Source organism: Peromyscus leucopus, chromosome 5, assembly GCF_004664715.2.
Source record: "Peromyscus leucopus breed LL Stock chromosome 5, UCI_PerLeu_2.1, whole genome shotgun sequence".
In the NCBI taxonomy this organism is placed as follows: domain Eukaryota; kingdom Metazoa; phylum Chordata; class Mammalia; order Rodentia; family Cricetidae; genus Peromyscus; species Peromyscus leucopus.
In genome coordinates, this window is record NC_051067.1 from 48,526,079 (window position 1) to 48,553,541 (window position 27,463).

Here is a 27,463-nt window from a genome sequence, read left to right on the forward strand (position 1 = left end):
AGTAGTAATGAAATAAGTTTATGATTGGAGGTCACCACAATATGAAGAACTGTATTAAAAGGTCGCAGCATTAGGAAGGTTGAGAACCCCTGAACTAGAGTGTTTAAAAACATGGGGACAGGGTCCTCATTCTCTGGCTTCTTAATTTACTGTTGTGGTGCAGGACCTGGGACTCCAGAGTTTGAAATTTCAGGAAATCTGAGGGATGTACAGATCCCTCACATCTTCTAATCCATCCTACACCAGGCTCCTAGTTTAGGACCTGGCACAGAGCTCCAGAAGACATCTAATCTATTAACTCATGCTTGTGCTAATCACTAAAAGTAAGCAAAATATAAACTGCTGATTTACTTTTCTTCAATTTGAAAATGCATGAGATGTATGGAAAACCCACCTCGGCTGGGTGCCAGGGGATTTAAAGGCCGATACACAGACCGAGGCCTGGAAGAGAACACAAAGCCCAGCTGTAAAACCGTTTAGCTTGTTATGTGTCACCTTCTCCCAACAGAAACAGCCATCTGCCTCTCCCTTTCTGGCCCTCCATTACTTGAAGCAGTTCTCTTCATAGATGCTGTTCCACACCCTCCATGCCGATGAGCCCTTGTAGCCGGTGTACCGCTCTGGGTTCAGCAGCAGGTCCACATACTGTGCAGCAGGAGATCGCTCATCTGCCAGGAACAAGTGGTAAGAAAGACCACTCAACTTCACTACTCACCTACAGCTTGGCATCACAAAGCAGCGACTCCCCAACCAGAGAAGTGCTTGCTTCAAGTCACATCCAACTTACACTGTTGGGTGGTTAACCCCTGTGACCGCACTTGACCCTGAATTTATAGAACTTGGACAAATTACTCGAGAGGAAAGAACAACTTCTTCCTTTCTTTGGCTTTTCAAAGTTGACTCAAGTAACATTCTCTATCTTAGTTATAACTACTCAGGAATAAAAAGAAATAACAGAATCAGATTTATGTGATGTTTTTTCTTTCTATAATGATCTACCTCAACATGGACTGGGAAACACTATATTGTTACAGCTTATATTACAAAGGTTTTTCCATCATTCTCTACAGAATAATTTGGTCATTAAATTTCCTCTTCCTTTCCTACCTGATAGTGTATTTTCTGTCACTGAACAAGATTCATTAGCTATTCAATGACTACCACCCCCATAATCATAGGGGAAACTGGCAACCTGACCCACGCTCTTTGAGGGCTACCTGCTGCTATCATGATGTAGGAGGAATATAAAGGAAACAACAAATTGTCACTATTAAATTGACTGAATATAACAGAGATAATGGAAACATGATTTTACAGAATGCAAGATCTCTAATTCTAATCACAAAGATAACACACTACACAAATTTAGGCATAGGAAACAAGTTACAACTGGATATACAAAAACTCACAAGCAATTTAATTTGAACTGAAATCATTACTTTTAAAAATCCTAATAAAAAAAGTTCAAGCCATGATGTTTTTAAAAACATTGCTTTTTAGGGCTAAGAATGTAGGATGTAGCTAAGTGGTTTTTGATACCTGCAAACAAACACAAACCTTAAGAAAAAAAGTACATTTTTCTTTTTTATAATTAAACAATAAGAATTGTTAAAATTTATTATTTAATTTCTATTTTTTCCAGAGTAGAAAAAAAAACGACAAGGTTACTGAGTACACTTCAAGGGAGCAGTGGCCAAGCAGGAACAGAATGGCCTGCCTCATTTATTTCTAAGCTTTGTCATTTTTAAAATTTTATGTATGGGTATTTTGCCTGCATGTATGTTTGTGCACCACATGTGTGCAGTTCCCACAAAAGCCCAAAGAGGGTGTCAGATCCCTGCAGCCGAAGTTATACATAGTTATGCTGGGAATTGAACCCAGGTCCTCAGGAAGAGGAGCCAGTGCTCTTAACTGCTGAACCATGTCTCCAGCCTCAGTTATGCATTTTTAGTTTCTTTTAGCTGTTTTTAAACTCATTTGTAAAGCAGATTCCATAATATAGAAAACTTCTTGAATATCATTGAATATCATTACTGTATTCTCTGATATAAACATGCATGCATACGTGTACACACACACACACACACACACACACACACACACACACACACATCTATACTTTCTGAGTGTGTACGTGTGAAACTAAACATGTGCAGGTCTGAGATGTATGTGTGGATGGGACTAGCACCAATCTTCTCACCAGAGAAAACCCATTCAACAACTATAAAGGAAAAAAGATTCTGACATCAAACCATGACAATTTACTGCTGTGGGATGGTCTTTCTGTATGCTGTTGCTATGATTGGTTAATAAAGAAGCTGTTCTGGCCTATGGCAAGTCAGGTTATAGCCAGGCAGGAAATCCAAGAGAAAGACAGGAAGAAGAAAGGCAGAGAGAGACGCCAGCCTGCTGCCAGGAGAAGCAAGATGTGAAAGTACCAGTAAGCCATGGAACACGTGGCAACTTATGGATTAATAGAAATGGGTTAAGTTATAAGAGCTAGCTAGCAAGAAGCCTGAGCCATAGGCCATCCAGTTCATAAATAATATCAAGCCTCCCAATGATTGTTTTATAAGCAGTGGCTGACTGTGGGGCGGGTGGGACCGGAGAAAACTTATAGCTACAATTTACAGTATATTTTAGTGAGTCAGCAATGTAGCTCAGTGAAAGCATACTTGCCTAGCACGAATGAAGCCCTGGGTTTGATAATCACACCACAGATGTATGCATGCACACACACACACACACACACACACACACACACACACACACACACAAGTCATCTAATGAAGTATTTTAAGGAAAAGTTTTAAAAAGTGTATAATCAAATTACATCAGTTTAAAAAACTCCTTAAATAAAACTTTTGTTCTTGGGTTTCCTTCATTTTAAAAATCTTTTAATACTTTTTCAAATCATGGAAAGGGTAGGATTTGTTAACTTATGCAAGGGGGTTGATAAGATACCCAGGGGCTGAGTGTGGCGTGGAGCTGGGAAGGACAGGTCCTGAAGACCACGGAGCATGCGCTCAAGTGCCGCTTTCACATCACCCCAGACCTGAGAGTGTGCCACAGGTACAGAGTCCACAAAACCCAAGACTTCTACCTGATATTTAAAAAAACAAAACAAAACAAAAAAAAACTCTTCTGTCCAGAGTGAGCAATGCAGCTAGTTCCCATAGTGATGCTGCAGCCATCCTCCCCAACCCCCAGGCCAGTTATGGCATTGATTCTAGCTAATTCAAACAGAAATTGTATTCTTTACACTGATGTGCCTTATAACTCCTATGCCCCCGTCTCTGAAAGTTTTCTTCCCTCTACAAAGCTATCTTTTCTATTTGACCATGCTAGCCACATAGAGATCAGAGGGTAAGCTCAGTTTTCTGTCCTGCCTCTACCTTGAGATAAGGTCTCTGTAGCCAAGCTAGCCTTAACTTCTATGTAGCCAAGGATGACTTTGAATTTCTGATCCCCCCTCCTCCATATCCCAAGTACAGGGATCACAGGCATGAGTCGTGGCACTAAGAAGTGCCTCTGGTAAGCACTCAGCATACTTGAGTGTCAACCAGAGCAAATGAAAGAACAGTGAAGTAAAATAAACAGTGACTTGAGGTACTTCTAATCACGAAGAGAGGACAGCAGCCACAGAAGGCAGCTCTGACAAACCATCAACTCTAACCATCACAATGAGGGCATTTCACATTGCCCTGGTTGTCTATTCGTATATCTAGATAACCATGGTAACACTTTGGCTCTCAGTTCTCATCTTGATTCTGCTGCAGCATGAGCCCTCCGTAACTTACTCCATCTTAAAGTGCACGACAGCACAGGTCGGTGCGGTCGGAATGAGAATGGCCCCATAGACTCATGTTTGAATACTTGGCCCCCAGTTAGAAGAACTCTTTGGGATGGATCAGAAGGTGCCTTGTTGGAGGAGCTGGGTCACTGGGGGTGGGCTTTGATGTTTCAAGAGACTCCAGCTATCCCTGGTGTTCCCTCTCTCTGCCTTGTGCTTGAGGATCCAGATGTGAGCTCTCAGCTATTCCTGCCACCACGCTTTCACTCTACCACCACGGACTCGAGCCCTCTGAAATTGTGAAGTCCAATTAAATGCTTTTTTAAATTATTATTTTCTTGTATAAGCTGCTTTGGTAGAGGTTTTTATCACTGCAATAGAAAACTGAGACAATCTAAGAAACTTCTTCAAATCATTACAAAGCAGCACGACCACCTTAGATTCCTAAAGGACTTGGAAGTTGCTGCTGTCCATTTCCGTCTGTGTGGGTTGAGTCTCAAGTTCTTTCCTACTTCCCACAAGTTAACACTACATTAAAAACTGAAGAGAAGCCAAATGAATGATTTGAATGCACAACACAGTGGAAATATTCTCAGGCAATTTTGAGTTACTGTTACTTTCTTTTGTTAAGAGGAGCGGTAATGACTTGTCTGACCCCATCCTGCCTATGTATCCTTCCAAGGGATGCTTGGAAAGAGAGGGCTATGAGGAAGTCAAGTCAGAGTCCTCCTCAGTACTGCAGGAATTGTTATGGTTTATTGAGACCTCCACCAAATTCTCACAGCCTGTTCACAGAACCAAGTGATCTGAAGTGAAGGCCTGCGGGAGATGGCATGCTGGAATGTTAATACAGGTTTGGAACTCAGATCTAAGACTGAATCGTGTCTTCGCCTCTTGCTATTAACCTCTCACAATTAATGCCACTACCAATAGTAAGGTCTCCACAGAGATATCTAGTGTTAAACACTAATTTAGGTCATATTTTCAACAGTTTGTCTTATAAAAGGCTTCAGGTTAAAGTGATGATGACAATTTATTTTATTACCATCAAGTTCACAAAAGTGATCCTGTGAGTCATCATATCTCGCCCAGTCAATGAATGCTTCTTTGCTTTCGTTACTATGGAAAAGAGGAATAAAAAACAATTACATTTGGAGCTGACATTTTAACTTTGTATTCTAATGAACAAAAATAGAGATCATTTCTTCAGAAGATGATGCCACAAATTCTAGCAGTAGTTAAATGAAGGAATGATAAAAAGCCACATGAAAAACATAGCTATCACTTTCGATGAGTTTATATTTCCTAACTACTTTAAAAATGATTCTTAGCCCTAGTAATTATTTTGAATTTAATTTACAAAACATATAACAAGTCCTTATATACAAAACTCAAATGACATACAGATGTAGTAATGTTATTTTTTTTTCTAAAGTAGAAGTTCAGCTTGTTTTCTGAATTCTTTAAATTTAAGTTGCTTCTATATTTATAGAACCCTCAAATACCAACCCCCAAGTATCAAAATCACAACCCAGGCTATGGTGGCACACTGGGCTGTGATGATACACACCTTTAATCCCAGCAACTGAGAGGCAGAGGCAGGCAGATCTCTGAGTTCGAGGCCAGCCTGGTCTATAGAGTGACTTCCAGGACAGCCAAAGCTACACAGAGAAACCCTGACTTGGAAATAAAAAAGTCATTGATATAAACAACTAAGTACAACTAAACTTGCCTTAATGTACTATTGATGGCGCCCAGCTTGTTAGCCTGTTCACAGTCTTCCAGTTCTTTGGTATTGTTTGCCACTTGCAAGTACTACAAGAAAATTCGTATGAAGTTGAATGACAATGATTAGCTCTTCTTTAGCAGACAATCTATCAATGATGACTTGTTCTATCATCAAAATCCTTACTGTAAAAAAGACTTAAAAATAAGGCATAAATCTCTACCCATTAAGTGAGCAAAGGCATTAAAAATGCAACAGTTAGCATGTGTATGCTGGTGATGATGTCATCCAGGAAAGAAATTGGATAAATATGTATCTATAATTTTACAGACACATAAGTCCCTAGAATTTAGTCTTCAGCTTAGACCATATCTCAAGGAAACATTTTTTAATATTATAACCATCTTAATGTTTTGATTCATTTTAAAATACTGAGATACACAGACCCTATTTTCTAGCATCCCACTTCTATACACAGTACTAGGGAAACTTTCATGTGCACACAATGAAGCCAGGGATAAAAATGCCAGTGCTTCACTGCAAGAGCAAAGAACCAGAATGACTAAATGTCCACGTGCAGGGCGGCTACTGTTAGTCAAACAAACAACTAGCATATTGCTGTGAGGGTGAATGCACAAGATCCAATGTGTCAACAGAGAAAAAACTTTAGAAGCAAAAACAATGAGCCAAAATGTAAACTGAAAAATATTTTCAACTTGAAGAAATTACTAAAATTTTTAACTTTCCATAAAATAATCTGTATATTACTGTACTGCAGACACATGCTCTGAAAGTGTGTTATTTATAGACAGATACATATGTAGTCAGATCAGAACTACATAAGTCACTTCAGGAAATGGATGGCTCTGGGGAGGAGGAAGTAAAATGGGACTAGAATGGTGTTCAGCAGGTGGACTACCTTGATACTGCTTTGTTTATTATAGCTTTGAAACCAAAGTAAATGTGAGTGAGTAAATATCAACAATGCATGGAAGAGATGGATAGAACAAGGAGACAGTACACAAGAAGGCAGAGAAAGAAGATCTTCATCATGTATGTGCAGCCGTGGAAAATGAGAGTTAACTTCCAGCTAAGAACACAGCTTACTCATTAGAGGGGGTAAGGGGGTACAAAGAATACCTTAACACCATTTCCAAGTACTTGGCTCAAAATATCATGGTAATAATTTTCTTTGTACAATGTAATCTGAACCTAACAGACACTAATTGAAACGGAAGAATGAAAATAGCTACTAGTATTTTTGCTGCAGCTACAATTGAGAGTTTTTCATCTAGAGATTCCGCAAACGGATGTCATTTCAAAAGAAGCTAGTAATGCATGGTCTCACTGCTTGATTCAAGAGTTAACGATTTGAATTCTGAGGCCAAGTGTTTCCACGCTCAGCTAAACTTGTAGCTCTCTACTGCCCCCCTCCCCCATGCCTCCCTCCTCCCTTATCCAGAAATACTCAAGGAAGAAAAGTAACTTACCTTATTTGAAGGCCCAGCTTTAATTCCAACTGGAATTTTGCTCTTAAAAGAAAAACAGTAACATTACTTAGAAGACAATCAGAAAGGATGGCTGCTATCAGAGGGAAAGGAGGGGAGCAAGAAGAAACTGATCTCAAATGCATATGTACTTTGCTTCCTCTTTTTAAAAAATGTATACTTTATGCGTATTAGTGTTTTGCCAGCATATATGCATGAACATCATGTGTATGCCTACTGTCTGTGGCAGCCAGAGAGGTCAGGCACTGGATCCCCTGAACTGTGGTTATGGATGGCTCTGAGCTACCATGTGAATACTGGTAACTAAAGCCAGGACCTATGTAAGAGCAGCAAATGCTCTTAACCCCTGAGCCACCTCTCCAGCCTCTGTTGTGAGTTTTTCAATCAACAGTGTGTTTATTCCTTATCAGAAATGTAGTGCAGAAAAGGCTATAATGCACTACAGATGGAAAGTAACCGGTCATTTGAACTTAGGAATTAAACACTCAACTTAGAAACCTAGTATGAGCCAGCCAGCATTGTGGCTCATACTTGTGATCCCAGAACTCAGGAAACTGAGGAAGGAAGACTGCCATGAATTCAAGGCCAGCCTAGGCTATAGGGAAAGAATCTATCTTGCAAAAATCCAAATCCAAATACACACACACACACACACACACACACACACACACACACACACACACAGTATCAAAGTCAAATCGGTCAGGTCTAGCTACATGGCACAGGCTGAAGCAGGAACATAACTCCCAGGCCAACCTGGGCTACATAATGAGACCCTATCTCAAACAAAACCAAAGCCAAATAATGAACTTCTAATATTCAACAGTAAGAAAACTATTTAAAATTGGGCAGGCCTGGGTGTGTAGCTCTGTGGCAAGGTGCGTGTTTGGTATGCACAGGCCCTGGGTTCTGATCTCGGCACTAGCACCAAAAGGAAAAAAAAAATACTGGCTCCTGTTCCAGAGGAGAAGGAACTGAAGAAACAGGACAACAACATGCAGCCCTTATATCGGACTGGACTGACAAGCTACAAAGCACAACACATAGTCAGCAGATGACATGTGATGACTGTCTATCAAAATGATTAATATCCTGATTTTGTTAATTTGGCTATAGTCATATACAAAAAAATAAAAAAAAAAACCACTTTGCTTCTAAGGAAATACAACAGTATTCAGACATAAAGGACCAGTCTGCAGCACGCTTAAATGGTTCAGGGAGTAAAGCAAACATGTACATCCAGGTGATCTGAATAACACACCCAGGGGGTCCTTGGACCATTCTTAGAACTTTCCTACAAGTCTGAGATCATTTAAAACTAAAACCACTTTCCATGAATATCTTATTCTTATTGGAAAAGAAAGATCATTTTTAAAGAATCTTCCATTTAGGATGACACTGGTCCTCTAGATGCTCTTTTTTAAAACTATTTTTAAGGCCCACAAACTAGCTTGATTTGGTAAGAAAAGAATTGAAAACTAAAATACAGCTTAAAATTAATTGTTACTGAGGGAGAATAATTTTAAATTTTGTTATATGTCAAAACTGAAGTATCAGAACTTGGGGTGTATCTCAGTGGTACCAGCCTATTATGTGTAAGAATGTAGGTTCCTATATATGTGTTTGTGTGTCTGTCTGTCTGTCTCTCTGACACCCCTAGCTCCCCCCACCTCCACATCCCTAAAATGTAACAGTCCCTTAGTAAGAAACATTTTTATGCTTTATTTATATGGTAGTAAACATATTTTTAAAGAAAAAAAAAAAGGAATGAAACTCTAGGCTGGATTTTCTCACTTCATGCACTGAAATCCCCATTTTAAATGTGAAGTTTAAGGTCCTGAACTTTTCTTTTTGCCTATGAAGCAAGATCAATGAAGTCCACTGCAGGTCTAATCCTAGAACAAGGCTCTGGTCTTCCTCCCATTTTAAAATCAAGACTTATATTCACATCCCATCACCAACAGCACTGGACACAAGAATTCCTCAACTCATCTTTCAAGGGGTCTAGTCATAAGAGCTGAAAGCCTATGAAGTTTGTGAATAAATCCAAATACAAGGATACAGAGGTTGTGATTTTTTAAAAGCCCAAGAGGAAGCCCCACCCCCATTATTATACTCTTACTTACTGTACCTCTGGACAGGGCTCCACATGACAGTCTTTTATTGAGCAGTGGCCATCTTCTGCCCAGAAAGGACATGGTCGCTTCAGATTAACCTTTCGAGGAAGAAGAAATCAACATTAACAATTGGGCATGATGGGCCGGGCGGTGGTGGCGCACGCCTTTAATCCCAGCACTCGGGAGGCAGAGCCAGGCGGATCTCTGTGAGTTCGAGGCCAGCCTGGGCTACCAAGTGAGTTCCAGGAAAGGCGCAAAGCTACACAGAGAAACCCTGTCTCGAAAAACCAAAAAAAAAAAAAAAAACAAAAAAACAAAAACAAAAACAATTGGGCATGATAATTACAGAATGTTTGCCAATGTCACTATGTTGGGCATGGTGACACAGTGGTAATAAGAGGGAGAAACTTCTTGTCCTGTGGCACGTACACAGTTCAGATATTAAATGACTGCAGCTGGGTGGCATGTTAACTTTTGAAACAAATGGCTATGGGTTCTCTGACATTGGAAAGAGGGACAGCATTTAAGTTCACTGCTCCTCTGAAGCACAGTTGTCATTGGGCAGCATTTCAGAATGACTTTAACATTCCCCAAACACTGACCACCACCTTAGCATCGGGGTGCCCACACTCCCTTAGTCAGTATGTACTGAGCACTGGCTATCTGTCAGACACCAGGTTAGGCTCAAGGCAAAAGAGAGCTTTCTCTCTCTAGGACTTATAATATCCTGAAGAAAAGAGAAATCAAATACTGGCACATTTATTTCATTACAAATTGTAGTACATGTTCCAAAGGAAAACCCAGAGTTGTATAGTAGTGATGCTGATGGGTGGAGCCTCTGAGGAGGTCACACTTTAGGAAGATGAAAAGTGGGGGGCATGTGTATTTGGCTACAGCAATGGAGAGCTTTGTGGTGTTAAGAATGAAGAAGTGCCGGGCGGTGGTGGCGCACGCCTTTAATCCCAGCACTCGGGAGGCAGAGGCAGGCGGATCTCTGTGAGTTCAAGGCCAACCTGGTCTACAAAGCGAGTTCCAGGAAAGGCGCAAAGCTACACAGAGAAACCCTGTCTCAAAAAAACAAACAAACAAACAAAGAATGAAGAACCATCAGTTCTACCATTGTTAGGAGGCAGAGAATGGACAAAATGGCAGAGGTCACCGATTTCCAAATCCTTCATACAACAGGAAGCTGATAATCCAACAAGACTTATAGATATATTGCCCAAGCTAAAAAATCAACGTTTTCTGTTTCCTCTCTTACTTGTTACTTATTTTTTTACCACTTCCACAACCACCATTTGTCTCTTGCCTAAGCTACTGCAACAGTTCCCCACCTTCTGCCACTACCTATTGCACACAGCAACAGTTACATCAAAACCAAGCAGACCCTACCAGAGTCTGCTCAGAACTTTGCCTGTGCCTTTTCCTCCCCTTGGAGGAGCAAACACAACCCTGCAGCAGCTCTACAGGTGCCGCTCTGTAGCCACTGTCCTCTGTCTCCTTTACCTCATCTGTTACACTACATTTCTGCTTGACACACCAGGTTCCTTAAGTCCCAAAGCCTCTATACTGCCCATTCTCTTTATCTGCTATTGCTCCTACAGAGTGCTTGTTTCTCTACCTTACTGAGGTCTCTCAACAGCAGCAAGCCTTGGCTAGACCCTCTAAAGTAGTAATTAGAGTATAATCACCACCCACTATATTGCTGTATAGTTTTTGTGTGTGTTTGTATATGTATTTGTGTATGAGCCATGTGTATACGCTCATGCTTTTAAAGCTGGCCCCAACCTACCTCTCTAATCCTCCTCCTCATTCACCTGCTTCTGTGGCCTAAGCCTTCTTCTAATTCCTAAAATACTAAGCTTACTCCTGTGTCAAAACTCTTCAATCTACTCATTCAACTTCCCTGGAATGTTTTCCACAGATCTCACCACACTTACACTTTCACATTAGGATGGTCTTTGCTCAAATGTCACATTAGCATAAATACCATCCTTTCCTGAACATTTCATCAAAGCAAGGCTACTTATCTCTATATCCCTTACGCCACCCCATTTATACTGTCTCCTGCTTTTTCTCTACAGCATTCACCTTACATCTGACATTACAGTTCACTATTTACTTATTGTCTGTCTCTCTAAGCAGAACCAAAGCTTTGTCTTATTCACTGCTGTATCCACAGTACTAGAGGCTGTCACGAAGTCATCAATGCGGACCAATTGCCCAGCTACAAAGGTGAGTGGTTGCTTCTACCTCCACTTCCTTGTTTGCTGAATCCAAGTATCTATCTGTGTGTGTGTGTGTGTGTGTGTGTGTGTGTGTGTGTGTGTGTGTGAAATCAACCTTGTTATTTTTGCCTACTTAACTTTCATTTTCCCTTCTTCTGGAAAGGTCTTCTAATTTCTCCTTGATAAACAATGATTCCTCATGTTCCTTTGAATGGCACTGTCATCCAAGGTATACTTCCTTCTTTTGGTAAAGGTATCACATGACTAGCTGGACCAATCATGATTCTCTCCTCTAGAAATTTGACTCTTGTATAAAGAACAAAAACTACAGGAAAACAGCTCATTCAGCCTGGAAGTTGTAGGGCTGATGACACAGCTCAGTGGAACAGTGCTTGCCTAGATGCCTAACAGGCCAGAGAGCCTAGATTCAAGCACCACAAAGTCTTGGTGGCATCCTAAAGGGAAGGACCACTAGTGCCTGCTCCACTTTCATCTTTTCTCAAGTGTACTACTTCAGTCTGTCTTTAAATTTCGTAAACTACTTAATTATCTTCTGTCTTTCTCAAACTTCTGTTTCTTAGTCAACACAAGTACCCTACTTAGGATACTCAGGCCTATGATTTCTTCAATTTAAAAATGTGGATAATAACAAAATTTTCATATGAAGAGTAAATGAGATATCTATTCATCCAAATATTCAATTCCTCAATGGGCCTGGCCTTGTATGGATACAAAAATAGAAGATGCAATCTCAAAAGGGAGGTGTACCTGAGTGAGGGTTGGGACGGAGTCAGTGGCAATGTCACCTGGACACCCAATGAAGGCACAGTCTCTGACAGCACACAGGAAATTTCTATTGCATTACACTGAACCACATGAAGTTGGTATGTTCAACCATTTTGAAATATAAAAGTATGTTCAACCATTTTGAAATATAAAAGTAACTTCATATGATTTTTCTAATATTACAAAGGAAACAGCTATACATACAGTCAGCGATTTCATGCTGGGACTCAGAAGCACCTATCTTATTTGTAATGAAAGATCAGCCATAGTTAGGTACAGATTTGTCTTTGAACTCCTAACAGATTCTATACAAAGAAGAAACATTCACTCCTTTCTGGATATTCTTGGTATTTGTGGGCAAAGGAATGGGTTCCCAAATCTGTAATTTTCTAATTTATCTTCTTGAACAACCTACAATTGCCAAAAGACCAAAATTTTCACCCTCAAAAATATTTAAAGAGCTAAGATAATCTATTCAGAATCAAGATTAAAAAGGAAACCATGTTTAAATTTTAGAACAAACTAAAATGAAAATCAAATTATATACCAACTAAATCCTGAAAGCAAGAACAAGATCAAAGTCAAACATAGCTTTAAAATCTAGTTGTGAAATAGAGCTGTGCGCACACACAGAGGACACAGACTGGAGGAACAGGGAGTGAATATGGTCAAAGTACATGATGGACTTGAACTAAAAGGCCATCATGAAGCCCACTGTTTGGTGGATACACACTAATAATTTTTTTAATTCACTAGACTACACTTTTGGTATTTTCTCCTTAAAAATGTAAAATTACAATTGTTTCTTTGAGTTCTGATTGCTGAAATACTTAAAAGTCTGCTACTGCCTTTTCTGGTATTTCCAGAAGGCCTAGAGACTCATGCTAGGTTAAAAACAGATTCTACAGAATTACTACAAGAGTGTGTTCTATTTGTAGCATCACTTGGTCTGCAGCCCCCACACAGCAGGTCAGTGACAGTCTGTTACTCTGCACTGCTTACAACACACCCATTATACAAACATGACGCCCAAATGAAGCCTGGACAGCTCAGTCCAGATCACAGAACCTATGCTCACAGAGGCCAACAGTGTGGGCAACTGAAATGTCTGTAAAGGAGGAGTCTTCATCTCAAAACCAAAACTGAAAGAGTGATTCCTCAAACATAGGAAGGGGGTGCAGATTCTTGGTATGTAATAAAATAATTTTTCTACTATGATACTTTTATTAAAGTTTCATTTTTAAAAGATTTATTTTGAAAAACATAATAAAACAAGTCACATTTGCAGACAACTATATAGAAATCGTTGGATTAACAGAATTAAAATTTTCCACCTTACCTTGTAATAACGAAAATAGCCTCGCTCTTGTAACTTTTGTAATTTGGGGAAGATTTTGTAGGTGTTGAAGTTATCAATGCTGTCAACGTCACACAAGCAATCATCCAGCACTCCAGTCACCTAGAACGTACATATGTATAAGATACAAGATATTCAAATCGCTAATGTTTATACCTTAAGTCTAGTCTATTATTTTAAGAGATAATTTATTCATTCGAGTTGGCCAGTTTTACTGATTAAGATTCATAACATTAGGGCCAATTAAATGGCCTAGTGGATAAAAAGTGCTTGCTGCCAAGTCTGACGACCTGAATTCAATCTCCCTCCACACAGGGGAAGGCAGGAACTGTCTCTTGAACTTATCCTGTGACTTTTGTATACATGCCATGCGTGTACTCAGCCCCCAACACATACACAAAATAACTACTGTAAAAACTACTTTTAAGATTCATGACATTAAAGCAGTCATTTTTTAACTATGGCAGTTGAATATAAAAAACCACAAAAAACTCGGGAGGCAGAGGCAAGCGGATCTCTGTGAGCTCGAGGCCAGCCTGGACTACCAAGTGAGTTCCAGGAAAAGGCGCAAAGCTACACAGAGAAACACTGTCTCGGAAAAAAAAAAAAGAAAAGAAAAAAGAAAAAGAAAAACCCACAAAAAACAAGAAAGTTACATATATCTACTTGGAAATACCAAACCTTTTAGGGCTCCAAATGGAAGATACTTCTGCCTTTCATCTGCCTAAATGTCAATAAAAAACGCAAGTAGCCACTCGATTCCAGACTAACTTAGAAGCCACAGTGTAATGCCACTACTGAGACCACCTGCATCTTTCCTCTAGGCTGTCACTTATGTGCCAGGCATGGAGTTAAGAGCTTTAGTATGTCACCTCATCTACTCTTTAAAACTATCCTGAAAATAAGGAAATTATGGTTTAACAAGCTTACATTGATTGTTTTACATACCTACAGAACTTAACTCCCAAATCTACCAGGCTTTAAAGTCTGTATCCATGAATCCAAGAAGAGAAACAGGTATGTAAGAGGCAAATTCTAAGTCCAAAAAATTCCCTAAGACAGTCTTCAGCTTTATTAAAAATGACTCTCTCTCTCTACACACACACACACAATGATGATGATAATGATGGGGGGAGGAGGATAGGAGCAGCATAGATGATTGAAGTGATTAACCTGATCCATATTTTCACTGTGGTGGTGAATGCACGAAACTGCAATGTAATAAAAATGTGAATACATACAAATAATGGACACAGAGTCGGGAAAATACTTAATCATCCTACAATGGCAACACCCTGTTTATAATTCTGTATCTTTACAAGATGTTACCATTGTGATAACTTGGTAAAGGGAACACAGCACTTCTCTGTATTATTTCCTACAACTGCACATGAACTTGCAACTATCTCAGTTCAAGGTTTTAATTAAAAACAAGTACAGGACTCTGCCTATTAAAGGTTCTATTCATAAAGTCCTTGGATGGAAGGAGACACACCAGCAGTGAACGGAAGTAGAAGTCTTAGTCAATCCTTTTTCTTTCCCTGGGTGGAAGTGTCTCTTTCAACTCCCTCCCTCATAGAGGCAGCAATGTTACCTTTATATAAAGAACAAGGGTTAGTTGTCCAGCTTTCAGCTCTGGATTTCTGCACTTACCATCCTTCTTCCTAGAATCCTCTTACTAACTCCCAAATTTCATTGCACTTCTAGGTTCTCAAGCAAAACACACACACACACACACACACACACACACACACACACACACACACAGCTGTTTTTAAAATACTTTTTTCTAAGTCAGGTACAGTGGCTGTCTTAGTAAGGGTTATTGCTATGAAGAGACACAATGGCAACTCTTTGTTGTTGTTGTTTGAGACAGAGTTTCTCTGTGTAGCTTTGGAGCCTGTCTTGGATCTCACTCTGTAGACCAGGCTGGCCTCAAACTCACAGAGATCCATCTGCCTCTACCTCCTGAGTGCTGGGATTAAAGGCGTGTACCTGTACCACCACCACCACCACCACCACCACCACCACCGCCGCCACCACCTGGCCATGGCAACTCTTATAAAGGAAAACATTTAATTGGGGCTGGCTTACAGTTTCAGAGGTTTAGTCTACTGTCATCATGGAAGGCAGATACAGTGCTGGAGAAGAAGCTGAGATTTTTACATCTTGATCCACAGCAGCAGAAAGAGAAACTGTCACACTGGGTATGGCTTGAGCATATATGAGATCTCAAAGCCTGCCTCCACACTGACACACTTCCTCCAACAAGGCCACACCTACTAACAGTGCCACTCCCTATGGGTCAAGCATTTAAACACATGAGTCTATGGGGACCATACCTATTCAAACTACTACTATGGCACATGCCTCTAATTCCAGCACTTGGGAAGCAGAGGCAGGCAAATTCTAATTGGTTTTAATAATAAAAACCCAGAGTCAGATATAGGATAAATGTTGAAAGATCAGTAAAGGAGCCAGCCACTAGAGAGACTTCTTACTGCTATCTAATCCTCAGCTAGAAAGGAGTGGAGCTCCTGTCTCCACCCTGCCTTATCACTTCCTCTCTCTGCCCTGCCTTATCACTTCCTGTCTCCACCTCCCAAGTGCTGGCATTAAAAGTATGAGACACCACTGCCTGGCTTCTAGTGGCTAGCTCCTCACTCTGATCTCCAGGCAAGATTTATTTGTTAAAGCACACGGATCTTTGAGTTTGAGGCCAGTCTGGTCTACAAAGTGAGTTCCAGGATAGCCAGGGTTACACAAAGAAACACTGCCTCCCCACCCCAAAATAAAACAGACAACAAACCTTTTAAAGTAACTGCTCTTTCTTAGTAATGTTTTTTAAACTGAAAACTTTTGGTTTGTAAACCATCATACTTTTAAGTATTTTCAGGGGCTGGAAAGATGGCTCAATCAGCAAAATGCCTGCTACACAAGCATAAAAGCCTAAATTCAGATTCCCAACACTTACATAAAAAGCTGGGGAGACAGCATTAAGGAGGCGGAGACTGAGGATCCCTGGGCCTTGCTGGTCAGCCTGTATAACTGAATTGATGAGTTCCAACTTCATCAAGATTCTGTCTCTGTCTGGAGAGAGATTGATGGCACCCGATGTCAACTTCTAGCCTCCACATGCATATATGCACACACACAAAAGCCATTTTCATTGTGAGAAGTATAAACTGCGGTTAATACATATCTGTAACTTTCAAAGACTATTCAGATAAACCCTGTGTGCCACCAAACGTTTGAAATGTAGATGTGAATATTGCCCACATCCTTGAAGTTCCTTCTCAATTACATCTACCTAAGAGGTTAAAATAAAGCTTACTGTTGTAACCAATTTTCTTTGTATGCATCCCTAAATAATATACTCACAATTCCTCTGTTTTTTAATATCAATATCATTTCCTTTCAATTCTTCCACAAGGTGCTACTTTTGCTAACATTTTACTTTGGCATTGTCTATAATGGTGAGTTTTACTTACAGCTGGCTCATTTACTTTCCCTGTTGTAAATAGTGCTTTATAATATGAAAAAAAAAAATCACAGCTTATCTATTCTATTTTGCTCCATGCAGAAGGAAGAACATCCCAGGGTATGCAAGTCCTGATTCCTAAGATACTGTTTCACAAATCTAATCTTTTTGTTGTTGTTGTTTTTATTGTTTTATTTTGTTTTTCAAGACAGGGTTTCTCTGTGTAGCCTTGGTTGTCCTGGAACTTGCTCTGTAGACCAGGCTGGCCTTGAACACAGAGATTCACCTGCCTCTGCCTTCTGAGTGCTGGGATTAAAGGCGTGCGCCATCACTTCCCAGCTCACAAACTTAATCTTAAGAGGATATTATTTTGCCAGGTGGTGGTGGTGCATGTCTTTAATCCCAGCACTAGGGAAGCAGAAGCAGAGGTGGATCTCTGTGAGTTTGAGGCCAGCGTGGTCTACAGACTGAGTTCCAGGACAGTCAGGACTGCTTCACAGAAAAACCCTGTCTCAGAAAAAAAAAAAAAAAAGAGGATATTATTTTACAAAGCAAGAGGCTTTAAAGATGTGACGGGGACAGGTAAGATTGCTCAGTGGGTTAAGGATGCTTGCCGGGCAAGCATGGTTACTTGAGTTTGATCCCTGGAATCCATGTAAAGTTGGAAACAACCAATTCCTCTGATCTCTACATTCATGCTGTGCAAGCAAGCAAGTGCACACACACTTAAAATTTTAAAAAGTAAATTTTAAAGATGTGATTAAGGATCTTAAGACATGAAGATTATACTGGATTACTCAAGGGAAACCAACAGAGTTAACAGATTTTTTTATCAGGAGGAGGCAGGAGAAATTAGAAGAGGATGCAGTACCGACATTGAAGATACAGGAAGTCGTCACAAGCCAAAGATAAAGATGCCTTTAGAAGCTTGGCAGAAGCACAAACAGTTCCCATCCATACCCTCCAGGGCTCCCACCTTGTTGTCATAATTTTAGCACTGTAAAACTCAATTTCAGATTTTTGGCCTCTAAAATTATAAGATTAAAAAAATTATATTGTTTTTAGTGACTAAACTGTGGAGATTTGTTATAGCAGCAAACAGGAAACAAATGTATTCCATATTGATTATAAATTAGTCTAAAGAACAAAGGTACACAACCATCTTTGTACACATATCTTGGATACATGTGCAAGACTTTCTCAAGGTGATAATCTCAGGTGTAAAATTGCTCTAAGTACACATTCAGCTTTATAGGTGAACAGCAGGCTGACTTCCAAAGTTTTTACATTAGGTCAGTATCTCACCACCATTGATCAGGAGTAATGTTGAGCCATGCCCTCCTGAATATTTAATATTAATCTACGGTTTAATTTTCACCAATCAAGAAAGCACGAAGAGGTATGAGGGAGTAGTAGATTTGTCCTAATGAGGTACTACATTCATTTCTTCCTAATTCTGAAGTTTGGAGATGCTTGTCATCCAAATGTAAATGCTGGAAAATAAAAAACTGGATATGGTGATCTAGAACTGAGGTTACTTGTGTTCAATTATAAAACTGAGACTCAGGTATAGCTAGCTTTTTAAAAAATTATTTATTTATTTATTTATTTACTTACTTACTTATTTGGGTACTTTGTCAGCATATACATCTGAACACCAGAAGAGGGCATCAGGCAGTTGTGAGTTGCCATGTGGGTGCTGGGATTGAACTTAGGACCTTTGGAACAGCAGTGAGTGCTCATAACCCCTGAGCCATCTCACCAGCCCATAGCTGGGTTTTCAAACCAAACATCCAGATAAGATGAACAAGATAGACACAAACCCTGAGGCTCAAATGACCAGTGATCAAGGGCAGAGGAGAAACAAGCCAAGTGTTGTAAGATGGACTAGCCCACCAAAGAGGAAGTCAACCAGGAAAGTTAGCATCCTGGACACCAAAAGAAGTAAGTACTTAGAAGAGGAAGAGTTGAGCTGTGGGGAAAAGTTCTGGTGACAGGTAAACCTCAGGTTTGAGAACTATTATAGTCTTAGCAACAAAGACCTTGGTAACCTTGACAAGAGAGAGCAGTTTCAGGGTAGTAGTCTGACTGTAATGAATAGGCTAAATAAAACAAGAAGAATAAAATAGGCTAAACAGAACAGGAGCAATAAAAATAACTCAGGAATTTTTCTAGATTCAGAATTTAAAAAGGAGGAGGGGGTAGCTCAATCAGTAATGTGCTTGATGAGGACCAGAGTTCAATACCAAGAACCCAAGATCATAGGATGACAGTAACCACTCATTGCAGGAAGAAAAAAATTGAAGACCTGGAGAAACAGAAGACACGAAGGGAACCATACCCCTGAGTGGGAAAGAAGAAATGGCCCTAATATACATTATAAGAGCACAAATGACTCCTCTGTGGTTGTAACCAATACAGTCACAACAGCTGGCAGAGACCAGAAAATGGATCACTCTGTGGCAGTTCTCTTTTGTTAGGCATGGAGCTGACAGGGCAGAAGAGCAGATGATGAAGGATTAAGTTGAAAAATATGTAATTTAAATTTCTTCAGTTGGGTGTATTCATCTATTTAATCCATCTTTTGAGTTTCAAATTTTACTTTTTCTTTTATAGTGTGTGCGCGCGCGCACGTGCAGGGGGTGGGGCTGAGTCTCAAGTAGCTCAGGCTAAGAAGGAACCAGCTAGCCAGGTGGCAGTGGCGCATGCCTTTAATCCCAGCATTTAGGAGGCAGAGCCAGGCAGATATCTTTGAGTTCAAGGCCAGCCTGGTCTACAGAGTGAGCTCCAGGACAGGCACCAAAACTACACAGAGAAACCCTGTAAAAAAGAAGGAATCAGCTACTTAACTGAGACTAACCTTGAATTTATGACCCTGCCTCCTACCTCTTGAGAGGGATAATAGGTGCATATCACCACACTTGGTTTACATTTTACTTTGAAAACTTCAATTTCATTGTTTTTAATATTTTGATCATTCCTTTAAATCTGCTTTTTCAGACTTCTGTGTGTTTTTTATTCGAATACATTAAAACTTATATTAAATTACTTACGTAAAAAAATTTCAGAACCTGAAGTCACTTACTGTCTCTAGTGTTTCCACTATGGATGTTCCTCAACTTCCCATGAGAAACCTCCCCCAATAAGCCCACTAAAAGAAAAATATCAAATGGAAATGCAGTCAAGACACACAACCTACCATACGTCATAGCTCAGAAACACAGGAGACAACCTGGGGGTACAAGTTGTTTACCCTTGTGTTGGCATAGCTGACGGAGAGCTGTGGCTTACTGTAGCTGTTCAGCATTAAGGTGCACAGCTAGTCAGAGACAACAAAAATCAAAATATGAAGCAGTTCCTACCAAGCAGATAAACTTTCTAACATCTGTAAAGTTAAAAAAAAAAAAAAAAAAACACTGAAAATCCAAGCATCTTAACACAGGGGCTATCTGTATCTGATCACAGCATTCTCTTGCCTTGCAGTTTGGCGATTACTTTTTTTGGCACACTGCTAGCTGTTTATTCCACTGAACACTATCGCTGGGGAAAAAAAAAAAAATCTTCAGTCCTTAAGCTGAAAATACTGTTTTCTAGGAGGAATAGGCATTTGCTTTCTCTGGTAACGTGGGTACACAAACCTGGGCTTGCTGCGAATTCAACTTCTGGCCGAAACTTATCCTAGCACACGTGGGACAAACTTGGCCTGAAAAGGCACGTGAGGGCCACTCACAGTCGCAGGGTCTCCACTGAGTTTTCATCCCTTTCTTCTAGCAAGTTCTTTTACTTTCACCTTACACCAAGGATGTAGCTCTCTGGGGTCCAGGCTTTGTGGTGGGGCCTTACATTCTTCCAGCTTAGGGAAGACACTGGTGTAAGTTCTTGCCAATTCCACCTCCACAAAGCTGGGAGACTAGAAGCTTGGTCTTCGGGTTTAAAAGAAACCCTCAGGGTAATGGAATAGTTACACACACTGAGTCCCACATTTCCGACTTCCATTTGTGAGGGAGCTGTGTGCTTCTTGATTTTTTTATGCCACTGCAGACAGGCATTTTAAAGGATTTCAAATATATCTGACTGAAATGCCTTTACAGGAAAACTGTATGTAACATGCCATGAATCATATTTGCATTTCATTTATAAGAAAATGGGGCATGAGATATACAAATGAACATCCTTTCACATGGTCAAAAATATTTTCCTGCTTTCAATATAGAAGGCAAAGTACCTATTTCCTTAAATGACCTTGATTTCTTATGAACAGAGGGGTTTTTCAAAAATTCTAATTTCTTCCTTTTATCTTTACTGGTTTTTTTTTTCTTCTTTCTACCAAGTTTAGGATACATGAGAAGTTAAAAAAAAAATACTGTCTTAGTTCCACTTTCTGATTTTCTGGTCTCTGCTTCTCTATACTCTGAAGCAAGCATGCCAATTTGTAAATACTGTGTGGAGCAGAAGGGACTACATCAGGGCCCCAGTTTATGTCACTTAACAAGTCAATTAAGCTCTCTGAACTTCACTTACCACAGCCTTACATTTGAGATATGTACCAAACAAAATATATAATTAAGCATGTTACAGGTTAAGGTGCAATCTAAAAATGTTATTAAAGACTATATTAGAAAGTATCACTGGGAAACAAAATATACATACACTTCTATAGCCTGTTTAGTACAGCGATACTTTGAAATACACAAATAGCACAAATACTTTGAAATATTTAATTGTTGAACTATATATATTCATTTGTATATAAGGAAATAGAATTACAGCTGCATTATAAACCACTAATAAGTATGATTATTGGTAGCTGGAGAAACCTTAAGTGAAGCTTCTAGACTGGTGATAAAGTATGCAATTAATATATGACATATATTAAGCAAGAAAATGAGAAATCAGACTTTATGAAAACATCTAAATGTAAATTCCACTCAAACCAAACAAAACTAGTAACTAGAAAATAATTTTGCCATTGACAGCCTGGGAAATTTATTTTTGCTAAGTCTAGTAAATACATCCAGAATTCTATCATAGTGTTTTCCAAGCCAGGCTAAGATGCAGTGGGGGTGGAGGGGTAGGGAAACAAAACTGCATTACAGATACTTGCAAGGCTTGTTTAAAATGCTGATTCCTTGCTCAGTTCCAGATGGACTCAGAATATATCGAAGGGGGTCAGAGAACCTCCACGTTCAACAAAGCGTTTCTTTTCCTTTCCTTCCTTTTCCTCTGCTTGACTCATTGTTTAGTTTTTTTTTTTTTTTTTTTTTTTTGAGAGAGAGGGTCTTTCTATGCAGTCCTAGCTAGCCTGGAACTTGGCATGTAGACCAGGCTAGGGTCCAACCTGTGGCAATTCTCCTGGTTTGTTTTTTTTTTTGCCTCCTGAGTGCTGGGCTTACAGTGTGTACCACTGTTCCCAGATGTTGCTTCTATTTTTATCAAATTATTCATTTAAAGAGCACTCACATAAACACGAACAGAATATTCAAGCATTCTAGGATTTAGTGCTGGGCATTATAACATCAAGAACGAAGTCGGGAAAACATGTTTACACGGTTACCCTCATAGTTACCATCATTTTTTTTCTTAGCAATGAGCGTTAATTGCTCCAAACTGCATGCCCCCTCATGACCAGGCCATCTGAGACACTTTTGTTTTGCTTCGTTTTGGCTCTTTGAGCTAACACTTTGCAGCAGGTGCAGACAAGATGCAGCAGCATCTGGCAACCTAGTCAAATCTCACTCACCTAAAAAAGCAACAAACCTATCTCTCTTCAAGACAAGAGGCTGTGATCAGCTAACCCTTGGTTTTCTAGCATATAGAGAACGGTACAGTAATACCTGCCTCATCGAGGCAACCCCAAAGTCCGTCGGACTCTCCAGCCAGCAAGCCTCACTATAGACTTAGAGGCCCACAGTCAGGGCCCAGACCCACATGTCGTTAAGTGGGCTCACCTGGCGATGCCACTTTGCATACGTAGGACAGGTGGGGTAATAAAGTGGGTAAAGCCTGACAATCTCTAGTACACAAGTTCAAGGAAGTGAAGTCCTGTCCCCCTCTAGTCCTCTCAGGAAGAGGGTGGAGAGCCTGTCATCTCCAGAGGGAAAGGTGTCCGAGGTTTCTATCCCCCTCTTGCACAAGACACCGCGGTTTTTCTTCTCCCCGTCACCATCACAGTGATAAAGCCGCTAGCGCTTACTGGCCGTCACCATCTTCCTCTTCCGTCTGCCTCCGCCACGCGTGTCGCGTCCCCGCGCCAGCCGCGCTTTACAGACGTTTCCCCGCACTAGCCGGTGCGGTTCTCTCCGTCCCTGGCCGGCCCCTCGCACCTGCACCTCGGCCTCTCGGCGACGCCGGCGCGGCCCGTCCCCCGCCGCCCGCCCCTCGGGCTTACCTGGGTCTTGACGAGACTTGGGAGGAAGCTCAGGGTGACCAGCAATTGCACTGCGGCCGCCGCCCCCTGCCCGGCGACGGCCCGGCGGAACCCCGGACTCATGGTGACCTCGGCCGCTCAGAGCTGGGGAAAGGCAGGCCGCTGCGACGACGACGCCCGGAGGCAGTGCCCGGGAACCCGGAGCCTCCAGGACCCGAGCTCTGCGCGCCGGCCTCAGGACGGGAAGACTCTACCGTTCCCAGCAGCGGCGACTGATGTACCAGTGCTGCGCGCCCCCGCTTCATCCCAGGAGGCCCCGCCCCCGGCGTCCTCAGTTGTGATCACGCCCCTGTGCAAAGCCTTCTGGGAGTTGTAGTCCCGACATCCCCTTGAGGCCCCCCCACAACGGGAAGGCCTTGAAAATGGAGAACTACAGGCTCGGAGGTCGCTCTGCCTCCCTGAGGCGGGGCTCCGCGGCGGCCAATGAGGCGGGACCACGAGGGCTCCAAAACACCCAAGAACGGGCGGGAGACTTGGTACTGTTTTAGGGGTTGGCGGTGGCGGCGAAGCCTTGGAATCGTCGCTCTGGGGAACGAGGCTGGGGGCCCCCCCGCAGGGCTTCTGGCTTTGTGCTGGTTGCTCTTTGTCATCGCCTGTCCTTTTGGAGCCAAGACATTCTCAACAGGCGAGAGCTTTAACCTGCTGTCCCAAGAACTTTCTTTTGCCTCTTTTCTCACCTCTGCAGTTACCTAAAACCGCCTGGCATCTTGTCAAGGTGGCTTCAGCACCTCCTTCAAGTCACACGCCCCAGAAGTGAATGCCGTTGCTTGGTGTCTCCCCTACACCTCTACCAACACCGAAAAAAATCTATAATGCACTTTAAAGCATAAAGATAAACTCAAACTTACACAGCGAAAAAGAAGAATCGGGATAAAGGCACAGAAAAACTTGAAGCGACCTGGGCTGTCCCAGATTTAACACATTCTAGTTATAAGCATTGTAGCTCGGATGGGAAGGTATCCTGGCAGTCAGGAGCCAAGGAATACCACAAAGTCAGTTTCGTGATCTTAATTACACCTCAAATATTGTCCTAGGACTATTAAGATTATGTACATAGGCTTCCTGTAGTGCCTAGCAAATAGGAAGTATTCAATAAATGGTAACCGCTAGCTTTATCAATATTCCTGAGTTGTAGGAAATACGTTCAATAGTGTGTATTAATTTGTCATTGTTGATGTAACAAATGACCACAAATTTAGTGGTTGAAAACAAACCTAATGTATTATCTTACATTCTGGAAGCCAGGAGTCCAAAATGAATCTGCAGTACTGCATTCATTTGGAGTATTCTAGGGAACAATGTTCCCTTGCTTTTTCCAGCTCTAGAATCACTTGCATTTCTAGACCTAGGACCTCAGGTGACACAGTGTCATAATCTGCTTCTGTTGCCATGTGTTTTCTGGCCCTCTCTCTCGTTCCCCTGCATATAAAAACCTGTGGTTACATGGGGCTTGACCAGATAATCCAGGCAATTTCTTTATCTCAAAATCCTTAGTCACATCTTCAAAGACTCTTTTTCCATCTCACATCTACAGATTAGGACAGGGACATCCGTGAGTGCCCACTAATCAACCCAGCAGTGCGTTATATTTTTCAAAGAGCATTCACACACATCATTCCGCTGGACCTACTGCATAATCTGTAGGGTCAGCTAGAAATGAAAAGTCAAGGACTCTTTCAAAAATGTGAGGAATTTCAAGACAGAGACAGCAGAGCAATAAACCAAGTGCAAGGCCCTGGAACTCTGCAAGTCTTCTCACGAAGCCAGCTCCCTTTGTCCTTTTCTTCTCCACATTTCTGTTGCTTCCACTCTGGACTAGGCCTTCTTTCCCTACACAACCAACAGAGAACTTGAACTTGCTTCTCAAGGCTGCCTTTCCGTGTGCCTCATTTCTTTGTGCTTTGGATATGCAGGGGGCTTTCTCTGAGCCCCTCTGTGCTTCATTTGGCCCTGATAACACATATATCATGGGACAAGGCCATACAATTTTATTAGTTACAAACTGTACTATTTTTTATTTATTGTTTATTTATTTTGGCTTTTCAAGACAGTTTCTCTGTGTAGCCCTGATTGTCCTGGAGCTCACTCTGTAGACCGGGTTGGCCTCAAACTCAGAGATCCACCTGCCTCTGCCTCCAAAGTGCTGGGACTAAAGGCATGCACCACCACCGCCCGGCATAAACTGTCCTATTTTTAAATCTTAAAGTTTTTAATATCTGGTATCAAGGGCAGAACACATGCCTGACATTCAGAATACTTCAGGGTCTGTCACTGAATAAAAACTTGAGTGATCAGTTGATAGGAGGGAAAAAGTTTGCATGTGGCACACAGTGTTTGTTTTTCAGCTCAGAAACTCAACTCACAATGTTTGGAAACAATTCCTCCCCCTTGGTGAGTGAAATCAGAAGTAGGTGTTTTTCACGAGAAAGGTACTGAGGCTTGTGTTGCCCTGTGCTGTGTGATCTGCTGTAGTGTTTACTGTAATGGGCAGTGTGAGGCAATCAGGAGTTGATGAGCAAACCGCCTTCCACAGTTTTAGCCTTGCTGTTTACTTCTGCTTTCCTGAAAATCAACTACATTACAACCAGCATTAGGGCAGGCATTGCCTCTATGAGGCCAACCATGCTTCCTACCTATGATCCTCAGTTTCAAACTTCCCATCTCAAGGACTGGGTTGCAAGTTGAAACAAGGAAGGCCAAACCACATCCCTTTAATGACAAGCTATAGGAAAAATTCAGATCCAGCTGAATTTAAAAAGAACAAGAAAAATAACAGTAAGTAGGAAAAAATGACAACTGGTGGGACTGAACAAGGCTTCGTCACATACAACTCTGGAAAGGTGAGTCCATCGGGGTGTAATTCAGGGACCAAGAGGAGCAGGGACTATTGGCTAGTCTTTTCCAGAATGTTACCATTGTACTGACTTGTTTCCAGTTACTTTCCATCATTTACTCTCCCATCCAAATTCCTCAAATTTAGCTGAGAGAGGGCGTTCTGGCTGGTTTTGTGTGTCAACTTGACACAAGCTAGAGTCATCAGAGAAGAAGCAGCCTCAGTTGAGGAAAAGCCTCCATGAGATCCAGCTGTAAGGCATTTTCTCAATTAGTGATCAACGGGGGATGGCCCATCTCATAGTGGGCAGTGCCATCCCTGGGCTGGTGGTCCTGGGCTCTATAAGAAAGCAGGCTGAGCAAGCTAGCGGAACAAAGCCAGTAAGCAGCACTGCTCCATGGTCTCTGCATCATCTCCTGCCTCCGGGTTCCTGCCCTGTTTAAGTTCCTGTCCCTACTTCCCCAATCTGAAAGTATAAGCCAAATAAGCTCTTTCCTCCCCACCTTGGTTTTTGTTCATAGTGTTTCACTGCAGCAATAGAAACCCTAACTAAGACAGAGAGAGGGGAGGAGAGAGAGAAGACAGAAACAGATAGCGCCAAACTATTGACAACCCTACAGAACTACAAAGAATGGGAAGAGAGGCTAGGTACACAGATGCATGGCGAGACCCACTCCCTCCCCTCAGTAATAATTCCAGGGAAAGAGTGTCATACAAATTCACTTTTTTTCTTTATGGTAGTAGAGATTGAACCTCACACATGCTAGTCAGATACTGTACTGCTGAGCCATATCCCCAGTCTCCTCTCTCTCTCTCTCTCTCTCTCTCTCTCTCTCTCTCTCTCTCTCTCTCTCTCTCTCTCTTTCTTTGACTGGGCAATAGTGGCACACACCTTTAACCCCAGCACCAGGGAGGCAGAGGCAAGTGGATCAGGACAGCCAGCGCTGTTACACAGAGAGACCCTGTCTCAAAAAACAAACAAAAAATTTATTTGTATTTACATGTACATGTATGTGCCTGCTTTTTGTGCACGTTGTACATGCAGTGCCTGCAGAGGACAGAATAAGGTATCAGAGCCCCTGGAACTGGAGTTACAGGAGGTTGGGAACTGCCTGATCTGGATGCTTGGAACAGAACTGGGGTCTTCTGCAGGAGCAGCAAGTGCTCATAACCAAGGAGCTACCTCTCCAACTCCCATATTATTTTT

At 41.4% G+C, this 27,463-nt stretch overlaps 1 protein-coding gene across 3 annotated transcripts in view; it reads right to left on the bottom strand.

Annotated features, from left to right (window-relative positions):
- The window catches only part of Ero1b (endoplasmic reticulum oxidoreductase 1 beta), a 41,203-nt gene extending 17,504 nt beyond the window's left edge, over positions 1–23,699 (bottom strand). For 2 of the 3 annotated variants that reach the window (XM_028859751.2, XM_028859739.2), the window contains exons 1-8: positions 23,385–23,699; positions 13,498–13,617; positions 9,159–9,242; positions 7,010–7,051; positions 5,526–5,608; positions 4,839–4,912; positions 548–668; positions 395–441 (exon numbers count right to left, since the gene is read on the bottom strand). In XM_028859751.2, coding sequence (XP_028715584.1) covers positions 395–441; positions 548–668; positions 4,839–4,912; positions 5,526–5,608; positions 7,010–7,051; positions 9,159–9,242; positions 13,498–13,617; positions 23,385–23,486 — 673 coding nt within the window. In that variant the 5' untranslated portion in view covers positions 23,487–23,699. Of the gene's footprint in view, positions 1–394; positions 442–547; positions 669–4,838; positions 4,913–5,525; positions 5,609–7,009; positions 7,052–9,158; positions 9,243–13,497; positions 13,618–16,489; positions 16,606–23,384 lie in introns of all 3 variants that reach the window. The other variant, XM_037205935.1, reaches the window with a different exon arrangement.
- Positions 23,700–27,463: the final 3,764 nt, after the last annotated feature.